This window comes from Larimichthys crocea, chromosome III (genome assembly GCF_000972845.2).
Source record: "Larimichthys crocea isolate SSNF chromosome III, L_crocea_2.0, whole genome shotgun sequence".
Lineage (NCBI taxonomy): Eukaryota > Metazoa > Chordata > Actinopteri > Sciaenidae > Larimichthys > Larimichthys crocea.
This window is the reverse complement of record NC_040013.1, coordinates 19,697,204-19,712,814: the sequence shown is the minus strand read 5'-3', so window position 1 is coordinate 19,712,814 and position 15,611 is coordinate 19,697,204. Positions and strand designations below refer to the sequence as shown.

Here is a 15,611-nt window from a genome sequence, read left to right as displayed (position 1 = left end):
ATGGGGCCATGCCTACGTACATATTGGCATTTCGTCTTGAAAACCGGTTATTAAATGTTTCTTTGTTTCTTTGTGTTGCTATCTATAACCTGTAAGAATATGTGTGTTGCAAGAAATTGGTTGCATTCTTTGCCTGTCACAACCTGTGCCATCAATCATGATGAGCGTGGCGTTACTTATCAACACAAGCGCTTTGATTTCTCCTCAGATTTGACAGGTCACGTATTCAACCTCTGACTGGAAAAAAAAAAAAAGCTATCCTGTTAACATGCAGTGCTAGACAACGAAATTACCTTCTCTTTTTAGAGACAAAAGTATCATCCCTTTCTTTGTTTGCCTCCTGTATACCCACACGAGCACATACTGAAACACATGGCTGATTCGGGACTGCTGTTCTGCCAGCAACATCATCACTCTCCTTCCCACCCTTGTCTCCATGGAGACAAGCTTCCAGAGCTGGCTGGTTCCAGACCGTTGTGAATCAGCACAGACTAAAAAGGGAAGGGGAGGAGGAGGGGGTCTCTTTGTGTTTAAACATGACTAAAAGAACACGGTGAGCTCTGTGTTATCTTAGTCCCCACACTGAGGTGATCAAAGTGTCCGGCCATTCACGCGAGCAAGCAGATGTGCAAAAGGAAGTATTTTGATAAAGATGTATGTATTTGTATTGTTGTCAGTGAGCTCAATATTATTGATCCAGGTGCCAGCATCTTTTTTTTTTCTCCACTTCTTCAGCTAACACTACACTGTTCATTCAACTAAAGAATATAATTTGGATCTGGTGGGTGGGTTTTTCCCTATTGTTCATTTTCAGGCACATTAAATGTAATTTCCACTCTATCTTGTTCAGCCAAACAGAAGAGACGATGTCATAAAATGCAGTGAGTGAACATTTATTGGTTTTATTGGCATGATTGAGCTCTGGTTGAGCATACTGTATGACTTCATTAACAGGATTTCTGCTTTTCATAACTGTGTTAAATAAATTCAATACATTTTTACGATGGTTGTCCTTGTTTTCTTTGTGATCAGGGGTTTGAAAGATTTAGGCTCTAGGAACGATAATGTCGGTCTGGGTTGATCAGAGTGAAATACCTCAACAACTACTGGTTGGATTGGCATGAAATTTAGCACAGGCTTTCATGTTTGTAAATCGTTTGTGATCCCTTAAATATTAAATATTTAATTGCTCATGTCTGTATCTGGTTGGTTGAATATTTTAAATGTTTCATGAATGTTTTGTTCCTCACTCTAGCATCCATCTGTAGGATCTGAGTCGATGTTAACCTGGAAGAGCGTATTATTATCATCACCCCCCAGTCCCTGCTGAGCTTAGTCCTTGTGGGGATTAACGAAGTTGAAGCCAGTGCTCCAAATATCAGTGCTGTACATATTCTAATTCAAATAATTATCTAATGAGTTAGACAGATTTCAGACCCTTGTCCTTACACTCATCACAACGCAATCCGCAAAACAACCTCTTCAAAGGCATTCAGCATAATAAGAAGGACAGCAGACACGTTGACCCCTTTATTTGCAAGAGCAAAAATCCATGTGTAGACCAGGCTGCAACCTCTCTGGCTGTGAAGGAAAGCCAAAAACTGCAGTTCCTCAAACGGCCACTTGAGGTTGGCTACAGAACAATTCAATCTCCATAAGCCCCCATGTTAAAATGTCCAACTTCACAGCAGAAATAAACATGTTCACAGCCTGGTACAAAAAAATAGTTTTGGTCTCATTCCCCGTTCATGACGACTGTACCGGGGGTATTGAGCAAACAGGCATCATTCAGCCAGCCTCAGGTCTACCAATGATTTGGAAAAGATGGCTCAGTGAGCGTACTGATTTCTAGATTAGCCAGGAGCCAAACATTCTGAGCTGTAAGAACAGCTCTCCACAAACCTACGGGTGACGTCACGTTGTCCATTCTTTTTACCTGCTGACTGCTAATGTGTCCAGAGGCTGCACTGACTGGAAAAGGATGGTGAGTCCATGAATTTTACTAACAGGATGCCCAATTAGCACTACTTAGAAAGACAGATGGAGCACAAAAACACGTAGGATGAGATCATGATGGACAGAGCAAAGGAAGAAGTGTAGAAAGAAGATGGGTCTGCTAAAAAAAAAGGGCCTCTCTCCTGGTTGTTGAGTCAAGGAAACATCTTCATGCTGTGTGTCAGCGGTGCAGAAAGACAACCAGAATCAGCTGCAAGCCTCCATGATAAATGCACTAACAGCTGGACGCTTCGACAGTCAGGACAATGTCGGAAGTGTTTAGCGAAGTTGGTTTTAGACCGGATGTAATGGATCTGCTGGAGCGTGGATGTGTGTGTGTGTGTGTGTGTGTAAAGTTCACTTAGAGGAGCTGACGGAAAAGAAAGCTTTCATCAGCTTAACACCTTCACCTTAACTAGAAGTCTGAATGAGCACTCTGTGTTCATCACATTTATAGACGCACGCACACACACACACACAAACAAGCATGCACACAGCACACCGGGGCATAAAAATAAACGCAGCCGTGCACGAAGCATGCGTTCATGCCATACCGTGTGTGTGTACAATTACAGAGGAAGTGAACCTTATTAAAGGTCACAGAAAGATTCCTGGGAGTATACAGAGTGCTGCACAGGGCCACGGGAAAAAGAAAAGAAAAAGCAAGGTATAGTTTATAGAGGAGGGAGAGAGCAAAGAAGATGTTTCCACTCCTGTCAACAATCTGGACATTTAAGCTTTACTGTAAGTGTCTGTGGTTTATCAGAATTTCATTAGTGTGTGTGTGTGTGTGTGTGTGTGTGAGAGAGAGCAGGAAACAGCCACAGCTACATTAGGTCATAATTTTTTCAGATGGCACCGGTGGTAACTATTATTCCTTCTCTCCTCCAAAGCCAACAACCAATAATTTAGTTTAGCTGTCATCTTACATAATAGTGGCCACCTGTTTTGATCTGTTACTCAGACTTAGTCACCTCAAATAAATCTCACCTCTGTCACCTCAGCACAAACAGATGCGGTAATCATCATCTCTGTCATAACATCCAAATGCTGTTTATGTGGTCCCGATGATGGGAGGACAACTTCTCCAAAAGGTTTCATAATTTGTAGGCACAAGGACGGGTAGATTCTTGGCGTCAGTGACAGCTGATGGTCAAGAGTGATGGCTGCTTACCTCACAGTAATGCTGATTAGAGAGTTGGAGCAGAGAAAGCCTTTTTGGAGATGCTGGAGATTGCAAATGACTGTTTTTCAGCTAGCATCTTGTGGGATTGTGGGTTTCTTATAATTGGACTCGGGCAGGTCTAGGCATAGATCTAGTGAGAGATGTCAACAAACAAAAGAAAAAAGAAAAAGGAAAACAAGTGCAAAAGCTGTCATCATTGCTGGAAGATGAAAAACAGGTTGAACAAACCACAAAGCCTAAAGTGAACCTAGTCAAGCCCTAATGATTAAAGAAGATTGCCCTCCTATCGACGTAAACCAAAGCAAGCACAGACTAAACAGTAGCATAAGCGATCCAGCACACAATGTGAAATGCCAAGCCCCTAAGTGGCCTGGAGGCAGGTACATTTTTGTGCATCATTAAGTATGAAGTTCCTCTGAAAACGACTAGGGCAAAAACATCAGTGGTTTTTGCTGCTCGCTCTCTGCCCTGAGAATGAGTTACAAACACTCACACATATGGTGCACAGCGCACTCAGGCACATACAAGTGGATACATGTGGGCAGGCATAACATGCACACACACTCACACATACAGAACATATGCAGAGACACAATATCCTGCGAATGTGAAAGACATGGACAGACTGTAATTGTTAGAAGGAATCGAGCAAACAAATGATGTCATTATCTCAAAGCGCACTAGCTTGAATATTATTACCATATCAGTGGGAAGCATTTGGCATTCGTGCCTTTCCTAGCTATGGGCTCACAAGTGAGCAAGAGAAAGAGGCGGCATTGTTCTGAATTATTCTCATACATCTGATATTTTCACTGTCAAACATGCAAAGTGACATTGTGAAAGTCATTCTCGCTGTTGTGGTATTTCTTTTTTTTCTGTCACCAACTGAACTGAAACAGTGTCAGGAATGCCTTGGCGTGTTTCTACAGAAGGCATTCCCTCAGGGCACTCCCCTGTGCTGCTAATGTTTATTTTAATGCATTAGTGTAGAGGAGGCATACAAATGATAAAGCAGAAACATGATGAGAGGAAGGAGGAAGGCTGTAATACGGGGTCCCCATGGCAACCACACAAAAACGGCATGCACTCACCATGGCAACAGATCTGGCGAGGGAATATAGCAGAGACAGGATTGGAGCTGGTGCTGGCCTCTGGCTGTTTGAAGTGATACATGCATGTCAGCGGCACAGCATCAACGGGTAATTCACTCACATTGAAACAGTGAAGCACGAACATATCAGTCCAGTGGATAAAAACATCAAAAGAAATCAAATGTGTACATTTCAAAACATGGAAAATACTGCGTACATATTAGAAATGGATCAAATGCGTCATGTGGAAAGAGGTCAAACCCACAGAGAACCAACACTCAAACCTGCCGTTCCCCTGAGCTCCAGGGGGCATTTTAGCATCTTTCAGCTCTTTGTTTTTGTTCGTTTTTCACTCTCAGATCTCTCACCAACCTCGTTTCCAGCTACCCACTACCTGCCCAGCATCAAACAGTAGGCGGCAAAAAATCAGCAAATAGCTGGCAAACACAGTGGAGCATTTAGCAACTAGCAAGAGCCAGATATTTATCTCAGGAGTTGGTGGAACGGAGTTAAAAGGAGAGTGAATATTGGACTTGCATTTGCCAGGGATGCCACAGACGTGATTACAAGTGAATGATAATGTTAGCTGGCTGTGTATAAACAACTGTTTGCCAACATGTTTGCCGACATGGTTACCATAACTGTATATATTCATATCAGTGTTGTGTTAGGCCATTACATAAAAACTACAGCCAGTTGCCAAAAAGCTTATCTTAGCATAAAGAGTTGAAAACAGCTAGTCTGACTCTGTTGGACAGAACTCGGCATGCACCTAATAATAACAAATAAATAAAAAATAACAATTTGCTCGCTTGCAGGGTTATGCCACACGATTTCTCAGCTAAAAATAGGAAACTGTACTTGTTAAAACACAAGAAATAACGTGTAATAATTGAGCAAGCATAGAGGTGCTGGTAGGTGAATACTGACCCCCTTTTTTTGTGCTGTTGGCGTTGGCTTCATATTTAACACACTATTTTAAGAGTGGTATTCATCTTCTCATCTAACCTCTGAGTTTATTTCTTTCAAGCATGAGAAAATACTAAAACTCTTCTCAGGATAGAAGTGCAGGAGCAGAAACACACACACACACACACAGCCATCACCCTGTTCCTACACAGTACAGGTAGGTCATGATATACAGTCCAGTAGGCCTTGGTTAATAGAGCCACAGACGGCTTACCTGAAATGACAAATAGCCCGAAACAACTGCTGATGTTTCAAGGCCACAGTCGGCTGTGCCGTAAGCGATAATGGTTTCTCTGCCAGACTAGAAGAAACCCCCAGAACATACATCATCATTCTGTTACTGGTGCTCTAACACATGGATATGCAGCTCATTGTGCACATAGTAGTTTAAATATACAAGACATGATGTCAAAACCCATGGACACCCATCATTGTATACTGTATCCTATTTGTTTTTTTAATAGAAATGACTAAAATGTCCTCCCAAAGCTCCAAAAATCAAAATCATTACCTCCAAATGAGGCGTGATTAATGCTGCACATTAAGTGGCCATTTCACACAAGAATCAGCCTAATGAGGTTGGTTGTCAGTAAAGTTTTTTTTTTCTTCCCTTTAATCAGTGTCTTTAATTAAACACTAAAACACAACGAGACACACAGATATTAATCACTCTGGTTTAAGCTGCTTTTCAATTCAGCAGTCATTAAAAGTCGCACTGCATGACTGGGTTCAACGTCAAGCTGAGGGTGGAAGGGGCTGTGTGGGAGTGAACTCAGGAGACCCTTTGGTAAAATAAATAAATAAATAAATAAATAAGTAAAAATATTTGTTGAATGTTTTTGGGAGTTCGGATAAGATTTCAAGTGCAACACATACAAGATGCAAAATATATTATAGGCTGCTCAAAGTATAATTTTGTCTCCTGTGTTTCATGGATAAGTTGGCAAGCCATTTTAAATTCTTTGACTTCAAAAATGTGCACATTTTCTCTACATTGATATTCAGCCTTCCCTGGAGCAAGACTGTCTGCTGGAGCTGTCTGTGGAATAATGGGAGCGTGTGGGTGTGGCAGATCACACATCTGACTCAATGTCTCCATCTAGTGACAAAAGGAAACCTAACACTCCAACAACATTTGGATTTCTTTACAACAACATGGCTACATTTTTAGACCAAACGTTTATTGCTTTAAGACTTACTGGTGCATATTTCCTTTACCCCAGATACACTTACATTACATTTGAATTACAATAACACACAAAGGAATATTTCTAAAGCAGCTGTGGATTTAAAGCCATCCATCCATTATCTGTAACCATTTATCCTGATCAGGGTCACAGGGGGGCTGAAGCCGATCCCAACTGACTTTGGGTGAGAGGCGGGGTAGACCCTGGACAAGTCGCCAGTTCATCACTGGGCACATAGAGACAAACAACCTTTCATTCTCACATTCACACCTACAGACAATTTACAGTCAACAATAAACCTATTAAGGTCATGTTTTTGGACTGTGGGAGGAAGCTGGAGTATCTGGAGAGCACCCACACGGACATGAGGAGAACATGCAAACTCTACAAAGAAAGGTTCTAGCTGAGGTTCAAACCCATTTAAAAGCCCAGATACTCTAATCTTTAACAAGGCCCTTGCACAGACAATGCGCAAAGGCACACTGAACACAAACAAAATTGTTCTGTTTTATCTAGCCTTGGTTAAACCAGGTTAAGGTTAAGGGCCAGGGAGTGAGAGGGCAGTCTCTGTCTCTCTGTCTGTCTGTCTCCAGGAACATGAAACTCCTGCCCTTGCGGATGCTGGTGTATAGCCACGGAGGTTCACCTGGTATGCCAGATTGTGGAAACAGGCTCCCTGCATGGTGAAACCCAGGGAAGGCGGATACTTGAGATTGGGTTCCACGGGTTCGCCCAATGCTCTGGGAGAGGTGTCTCCCCTGGACGGCTCACCCTCATGGCCAATGGATAGGGGTTGTTCCCAGACGGACGAGAATTTTGTCAGTCTAAGTGATTAAATATAAAGATTAAATTATTATTATTGTCATTTTTTTTCATTTCAATGTCACAGTTAACTCCCATATCAGCCTGCATGCAATGCAAGTGGCACTGTACCTGTGCAGCAGTGCAGTGGGGATTTTACCTTGTGGGCACCATCAACCAGTGGGCTGTGTCTGGAAATGACCTCCTCGTTGTATCTCACATTTTCCACTCATATGTACCTGGCAGTGGAGATACCACCATCAAGGAGGTCGTTCATCCAGGGTGAGGCGCTGCCATTGCAGTCTGGTTGTGCTGACCCCTGCAGCTTCCCCAAATTTAGGCCAATGGACGATGTGGTGTGACGCAGTTGGCCAACGAGGTGCCGGCTCCTAAATACGGTGGGAGGATTTTTTTGAAAGGATGCTCCAGGTTGGAGCTTGTTAATCTTAACAGGCATACAAACAAGTTAAGAAGTCAAGTCAAAACATGCACAGTAAGTGGTTAAGGTGACCTCAGTGTGATGAATATTTGAATCACTTGTTAGAGGCATCAAAAGAACCATCTAAAATTTCTGAAGAAAAATGTGTATGTGATTATGAAGATGATTAAATGCTTAGCAGGATACATACTAACTACAAACTACCAATTGAACACAAGGGCTTTAACATTGCTGACATAGTGAACAGTTTCTCTTGATTTGAATGAACCATAGAATGAACCCATGCCTCATTTTAGCATAAGAGTGCCATCGTGTGATGAAAAGCAGTATCACAAGTGTCACGATTCCCCTAAATTTGAGACTATGATGCCAGGAAACAACATACTCTTACTCAAACAGGGAAAACCATACTGTACTTGTACTATATGGTGATCATCTGATATATGCTGCATAAAAACTATTAAAATAAGTTTTCACATAACAGCATCATCCCTGTAAATTGTTACAGTTGGGATTTGATACTCACCAAAGACGTTATTAACATTTATGGTTTTAGAGTGTGATAATCAATAAGATGTGATAACATGGAGAATGCTGTAGACTATTTGTAATAATCAATACCTCATATGTGACAGAAAAAAACTAATAATTCAATAATTCAGTCAGGAAGTTGATTTATTCCACAGATCACATATGATTCATTACAGGTCATCAGGAAGTTGTCATGCAACAACTCCCTCATCACACTCATATACTATTATATCACTCTAAAAAAATACATACACACAAAGGACAGACTCATCTCAGTGGTCATATATTATCAATATTATTATGCACAAAATATAAAACTAGCATCTGTCTTTGACATCAATACATAGTGGCTGCAATATTACTTCTCTTGGACAAAAGTTTTGCACGTTTATACACACTCAAAGTAGTTACTATGCAGTGCATAGTCTCCATAAATTTCTCTTGTCGTGGTGTTGCATAATAAATATAATCCATCTTTTAAGACTTGCTAAGATTCAGATACTGTATGTACGCTGGCAGAGAAAAGACTCAAACTCAGCTAAAACCAAATAAATATAACCTTGAGGAGTGTGCGTATGCACGTGAGAGCATGAAATGTGAGACATGACCTCCTTGAAGGGCTACTGTGTATGTGCACTCATGTCTGCAAATGTGATTATGTCATTAACAGACCCTGAGATAGCCCATCTAACCTGTATCCTGCCAAACAGCCCTGTCTGTCACCAGAAGTGTAGTTGTAGAGTTACAAATGGGCTAAACCAATCAGCTAGGAAGGAATTTGGCTCGCACGGAGGCTGTCAGTCAGGCTGACTGCTTTGCTAAAACATCTCGAACAGGAAAGGGTTGAGCCCTGCTACTTCCACGAAAGACTGCCAACATAAAGAAATAACAACTGTGCCATAAAACCATGGTAAAGTAGGTTATCTTGTTTATGGATCGTACATTCTGAAGTTGTAATCATGACCTTTATGCCTCCTCATGGAGTTAAGTACAACCAGTGTCACGTTTCCCCTCATATTATTGGACTGGATGCCCTAAAATCCTGAAAATAAAGTATGAAACCTGATTGATGCCGTAATGATTCAATGATCCAATGTGTCAAAAAACCTTTTCCATGTCATACTCATCTCTCGCCAGCTATCACGGTCTAAGATGCTGGTTATTGGCAGTACATGACGGATGTCGGTTATATAAAACTATTTCACATAGCTATAAGACAGTATCCATGTGGAGAGGGTGCGTAAGGATCTCAGCTGATTTGTGTGCTTCAGCGTTAGTTCTGTTTTAAACAAAAAGCCCACTTTATATTTCGTCCACTGGACCGAAGATGTTTTTAAATTGTACTGCGACGAAAGCTCTGACCTGTTTGGTTTCTGTAGATTTTCCAATGGGAACCCCCCGCGCCCCCCACTTGTAGTTAGAGGTCTAACTCATCTGCTTTGAACAATGACGCCTGCTTCACGTGGCGACGGCCATCAGGAAAGCTATGACGCAAATGTCTCCCACTTTGTGCTTCACACTTCTTCATTAATCAGCCTGCTATCGTGCTCAGTTCAGGCTGGGTCAGCCCAACACCGCTTCAGGGAGCGGTGACACAGCCTTCAGATTATCTGTACAAATATCGTTTGTCTCCATCATCCACCATCTTTTTTTTTTTCCTTTCCGTTTCGCTTTTGGCTCCTCTGGTTTGGTTGTTCCTCTTCCTGCTTTCTCTCTCTGTCCTCCTTCACCTCTGTTTTTCTCACTGAGCACTCTCACTCTCTCTCTCTCTCAGTGTTGCAAGAGGAAGTTGGTTGCCATGTTGATGTCGTTATTTGAAGCTCTGAGTGCCTCGAGGGCATCAATCCTGGAAAAACCCATTTCCACCAACCGTGCAACCTGTGGGACAAAAAAATTAATAAAAAATGTCGAGACACATCAGCTAAGATAGCAGCAGTGAGCAAATCATCACCTGGGAATATTTCATAAGACAACCCTGCACAAGGAAAAGAAAGGCGTAGGTGGGCCAGAAAATCAAGCTGAACAGAAGTCAGCTGTTGAGATATTCAGGTCATAAAATATGTAAAAGAATATCAAGAAATCATCCACACGTTAAAAAAAACAAAATGACCAGTAAAAAAACAATGCAATGGCCACAGAAGAAAGGAACGCCTACCTGCTCCTCTGCGACAGGAGAGTTGTCCAATAGGGGTGGCTGTGTAGATGGGGGTGTCTGCGCCTGGGGGCGGGGCTGCAATGGGGGTCGGTTCTGCCCTCTCTGTCTCAGGGAAGGGAACAACCTGGTCCACTGTAACAACCCCGACTACACAAACACAGAGCAGATCTAAGAACTCTGTTCAGATGTAGACATTATATAATCTGTACATCATTGCAGCAATAAGTCTGTGAGTATGTGTGCCCATCCACCTGTGGCTGGTGTCTGGTGTTCCTCCTGGCCTCGTTGTATTGGGCCAGGAGCAGCTGTTGGTCGAGCATGTCCATCCTTTGCTGCCTCTGGATGTCCAGAGTGGCACCCATCCCCAGGGGTGTCTCATTGCTTGGCTGGGAGCCTTGATGACAAAGAAACAAAATAGATTTCATCTTTTGTAAAATATCTGGACAGGAACAGGTAAAATAATTCTGTTTTTGACATGTTTTAAAGATACTGTATGCATCTGTTGTTTGTGAATACTATAAATATTTGTCCTGTTCTATCTTAGATTGCCGTTAAGGTTTTAAAGAGCAAACACAAGGCTGAAAAACAATAATCTGTGCGTGTATGCTCGGCTTAACCTGTAACAAAACCTAACAGTGTTATCACAATGTCCTGAGGTACAACACATTACTCGGCCAGGTGAAAGGTAAACCACTTGAGGACAGCAAAGACAAGGTTTTCAAGGAGGTGTTAAGTTACTGTTCACATGACCCAAAAGATTAGATTAGATATTGGAGAGGATGAGCGAGTAAAGGCAAGACATTAGAGAGATGCAAAGTGTGCATGAATGTAAAAAATCCCATCTCCAGTGGGTCGGATATTAATTATTACACTGTCACAATATCATATGCTTTCATACTACTATCTAATCAAATGGATGGACACACAAATCTGGTAAGGCAAAGTGAATCTTTTACCTGCAGAGAGAATATTAGATAGAGAACTGTACAGCTCTGTCTAAATGTACGAATATTTTTATTCCTCAGTGGGACTGAGAGAGACAACAACTCCATGTCAGGACATGCAACATTGGTCACCGTGCAAAGGATTTGCACAGGATTTGTGTACGTGATTACTAACGGTTGGACTCACTTGAAAAGAGTGGCTCCAGAATATACCGTCCAATACGAGACACCCACATGGGTACAAAGAGGAGCTTCTGTAACCACAGGACATTGGAGTGGTACAGTCCGCCTGAGATCTGAAAGACACATTGATTAAATAAATAAATAAAATCAATAGTGTTGAAGTCACAAACCTCAAGCCACAGGTCTGTATCAAAAAAAACATTAGAGGAAATTAAATTACTTGTTCAAAAAGTTAGTTCACAGAGCCGACCTGTATGTTTGTTTAAAATACTGGTACGCTTCATGTATATGCTGTAAATTTCAACAAGAATTCGGCTACTCACCAGCCCACTAAGTGCAAGGAGCCACATGAAGGGGCTTGAGGTCAACAGCTGTGCCACAGGAGGAGTAGAGAGGAAGACAAGGCACAATGAAGATCAGACTAAAGCATGTCATCTCAAAAAACAGTTAAAGAGAAAGATACACATCCATACATCTCCACACTAGCAGAACATGGGCTTACCTGCAAGCCTACAATGTAGACCAGAGATTTGTTTGTGATGTGGATGTGGCCCAGGACCTGGGTGACCGGCATCCTGGGGATCAACAGATAGAAAGGCACAAACAGAGAGAAGACTGGAGCGAGCCTGCGAGGATTGAGAGGGTGGAGATGACAGGAAAAAACAAAAATATCAACATTTAAAATGTTGTTCTCTCTACAGGGCTGAATACAAATCACTTTAACAGCTATTGATCAGACATTAAGACCCTAGAAAGAGTAGCCACTGTTAGAATACTGAATAAACAAAACAAACACACCAGAGATTAACATAGAAATTAACTGATATGTAGCAGTACTCTGTGAGAGTCAACGTTGTTTTAATAACTTCTTATTTCAAATGTGTCAACCTATTTTTATTTCCTTCCTTTTGTGGAGGTGTGACTGTATGCTGCTGTCACAGTCCACCATCATCTAAATACCACAGAGCCAAATATAACACAGGGAGGGGATTAAGAAATTAAAAATTCAATGCTGCCTAAGGCTTACATGGTGATATGTGGGATGAAAAATAAAGATTTTCCACTTATGTGACACTTGGTTTGAACTTTGCTTTAACTCATCATAAACCCAACTAAATACAAGGCTATTTATATTTTAATTGCAGGATCCTCAGAGAGAAAAATGCTGTTCTCTCAGAGATGCAGAATATGCATCGGTGAAGCTTTAAGTGACCAAGGTACTCACAGTCCTGCGGGCAGTTCCTCCACCTCATAGTCAAATAAAAACTGGAAAGCCTGAGCCAGCAGGAAGTCCATCAGCGCAGAGAGACACCAAGTACCCAACAGGAAAGACTGGAAGTAAGAAGAAAAGTTTATGCGATGATTAGAATACCTACAAAATGTAAGCCTTCAAAAGTTTCACTCCTTTTGATTCATATTCGTTACACAGCACGTTAGTGAGAACTGCTACATGTTAGATAAGGAAGCTGTGTGTCCTCTTCCATAAGAGGAGGAAGTTGCTACTGAGGTGAACTTCATACTGACTCTGATTGATGATCATAATTTTTAATGCTGTTACAAAAGATCTTTACATGTTGCTTTAGTTTATGACAGGAACTGGACAAGAAATAAATGAACACACAATAAATGCATCCATCCTAAGAATATCAGCAACTTTATTACATTTGTATTCTGTGTAACCGTCTCTGTATTCGTCGTTCAATAATTTTAGTACTTACAGCAAACTTCCTGGTGCCAAACCTCCTCTCAAAGATTCGGAAGTTGTAGATGAGCAGGCTGCTACAGAAGGCGTCCTTCACGTCTAGACAGAACAGACGACCGCACAAAAACCTCCACACCTGCAGCACAAGTGAGGGGATAGTCATACACACACATATATATCTAACACACAGAGGGGGAGATAGAAAACATTATGACTTTGTCTGAATAACTCACAAATCATCAAGAAGATTCACCATCACTTTCTATGACACCCATGACGTTACTCTAAATGGTCTAACGTGATTAAAGGTGGTCGTGTGTGCGAGTGAGAGACGTGAACTGGCTTCATGTTCCTCGAGCCTGACATACTCTTCTGGTCATTGACCTTTGAGTCCGTGGACTGGTAGCAGGAGAGATGCCAGTTCACCTCCTGGGCAATATGAGGTGCCCTTTGAGGAGGGTACCCTGCTAAGCTGCTGCCCGTCATCCACCATCTCTCGACATTTGCATGTCTATATTAGCCGTTTGTGCCTTTACGTGTGGTTGTAAACTTGAAGAAAACTATTAGCAGAAGAATGTGGCACCCAGAGACACACACACGCACGAAATCTGGACAATACTGGGTGTTAGTTTTAGTCTCTCACCTCTGTACACACAGACGGACTGATTGACTTCAGGAGGAAGACATTTCAAACCACGCAGATGAACATCCAGGGACTGGATATCGAGATGGTGGGAGCATACAAAATACCAGGGTGTTCACCTTAGCAATAAACTGGACTGACAACAGAGACGTGTTGTGTCATCTCCACTTTCTGAGGAGACTAAGGTCCTCTTAGTATGCAGGACTTGCTATGACACTGTGCCGCTCGTCTGCTGAGGAGGGCAGGAGACAGAAAAAGACTTTGTCAAGAGGTGCAGCTCTGTCCCGGACTGCACTCTACTGGAGTCCATGGAGAAAGTGGTGGAGGTGTTAGCAAAGGCAGACATCCATCATAAACAACTCCTCGCACCTCCTGCATGAGACTGTGGAGGCCTTAAACAGCTCCTTCAGCGACGGACTGACATGACGTCCTTCTATATATATATATTTCTTACTGATGAGCAATTTCTTATCTACCTTGTGTATACAAGCTGCTGTGGCATCATTCATCTCAGATGTTTTATTTCATTTATACTTTTGCAGTTATTATTTGTATCATGGTCTTTGCATGGTCTTTTTTTAAAGATAATTTTTTGGGGCCTTTTATGCCTTTAATGAAAGGTCAGCTGAAGATAGACAGGGGGCAGAGAGAGGGGGAGTGACACGCAGTAAAAAATGTGGGATTCGAACCTGAGCCAGCTGCAGCGAGGACTATAGCCTCCACACACGGGGCGGCCGCTTAACCCACTACGCTACCGACCGCCCCTTTGCAATATTTCTCACACTATGGTCACTTTACATTACAATACTCTTTTTATATATCATGCCACTTTTATCCTCAGTACTTGTCTGTTTTGAAGGTTGATTGTTTTTCATGTTTATTGTTGTAGGTTATAGATATTTCTGTCTGTTTATTGTGTTTTCTAATTCTGTAGTGTATGCTACACTTTCCTCTGCTGCTGTAACAAGCACATTTGGTGGGATGAATGAGGTATATCTAATCTAATCTAATGTTGGAGGAGTACCTGGTGCTGCTGTGTGACAGCCTGCAGGTTGTACAGGAACAGCTCCTGGTACTGTGGCAGCAAGGTGAGCATCACAGTCAGACCATTGAGGACCAGCAGGAGGCCTTTAGACAGAGGAGCCTTGTCTGTACACAACAACACAACAACAACACAGCTTAAGACAGGGACAGTCTTCAGTGAGCAGCTTTTGCATAATGTACAATAAGAGGTGGAAGAGAGAGAGAGAAACGTCTGACTTGTACACACAGAGAGAGAGATATCATCTTTAGGACTACAAATGTAGCTTGTTATTCAACCAACTTCGATTATTTACTCGATGACACTTTAACCTAATCAACCGACTAACAGGAAAAAAGCCAAACGTGACGTCAGGTTGTTCATTTCTACAGCTGAGCAGGAAATGAATGTGAGCTAACAGCTAAGCTAACTGTCACCGCTGGAACCGAGCAGGTGGAAGCCGCGAGAGGGCTGCGACCGCCCGGCTGTGTTTTAACGCGAGGTCGGGGATACTTACAGAGGCCCCGAGAGCCGGTGGTCGTAAACATGGTGTTTAAAAAAATGAGTTTAGAGGGAATCCAGACGAAGACTGTTAATCCTAAGAGCGACGTGAAACTAACAGGAAAACGGCGAAATAAAGTTGGAGAGTGGATCCATGCTGTGACTGTGAGGGGGGAGAGACCGGAGGGGAGGGGAGGGCCTCCGACAGCAGCCCGTGAAGGACAAAATGTGTTTTTTGCAGTTATCTTAAATTATAGTAACAT

General features: G+C 42.2%; 1 protein-coding gene and 1 pseudogene across 1 annotated transcript; one reads left to right on the top strand and one right to left on the bottom strand.

Annotated features, from left to right (window-relative positions):
* Positions 1 to 7,460: 7,460 nt before the first annotated feature.
* LOC113745731 (uncharacterized) lies at positions 7,461 to 7,604 on the top strand (annotated as a pseudogene).
* A 721-nt stretch (positions 7,605 to 8,325) lies between these two features.
* Positions 8,326 to 15,577, bottom strand: ubac2 (UBA domain containing 2). Its single transcript, XM_027278160.1, has 10 exons — positions 15,365 to 15,577; positions 14,851 to 14,975; positions 13,200 to 13,319; positions 12,707 to 12,813; positions 11,984 to 12,107; positions 11,805 to 11,852; positions 11,486 to 11,594; positions 10,606 to 10,748; positions 10,355 to 10,501; positions 8,326 to 10,077 (listed from the first exon to the last, which is right to left on the bottom strand). Exons 1-10 carry the CDS (start codon positions 15,393 to 15,395, stop codon positions 9,970 to 9,972), a joined length of 1,062 nt encoding a protein of 353 aa, XP_027133961.1. The 5' UTR covers positions 15,396 to 15,577; the 3' UTR covers positions 8,326 to 9,969.
* Positions 15,578 to 15,611: the final 34 nt, after the last annotated feature.

Excerpts from the sequence above, each read along its gene's own strand:
- ubac2 (XM_027278160.1), bottom strand. The coding sequence starts at position 15,395 with ATGTTTACGACCACCGGCTCTCGGGGCCTCT. Across the intron at positions 13,320-14,850 it reads CTGTCACACAGCAGCACCAG|GTGTGGAGGTTTTTGTGCGG; the intron begins GTACTCCTCCAA and ends CTTGTGCTGCAG. Across the intron at positions 10,749-11,485 it reads TCTGGAGCCACTCTTTTCAA|GCTCCCAGCCAAGCAATGAG; the intron begins GTGAGTCCAACC and ends TTTGTCATCAAG.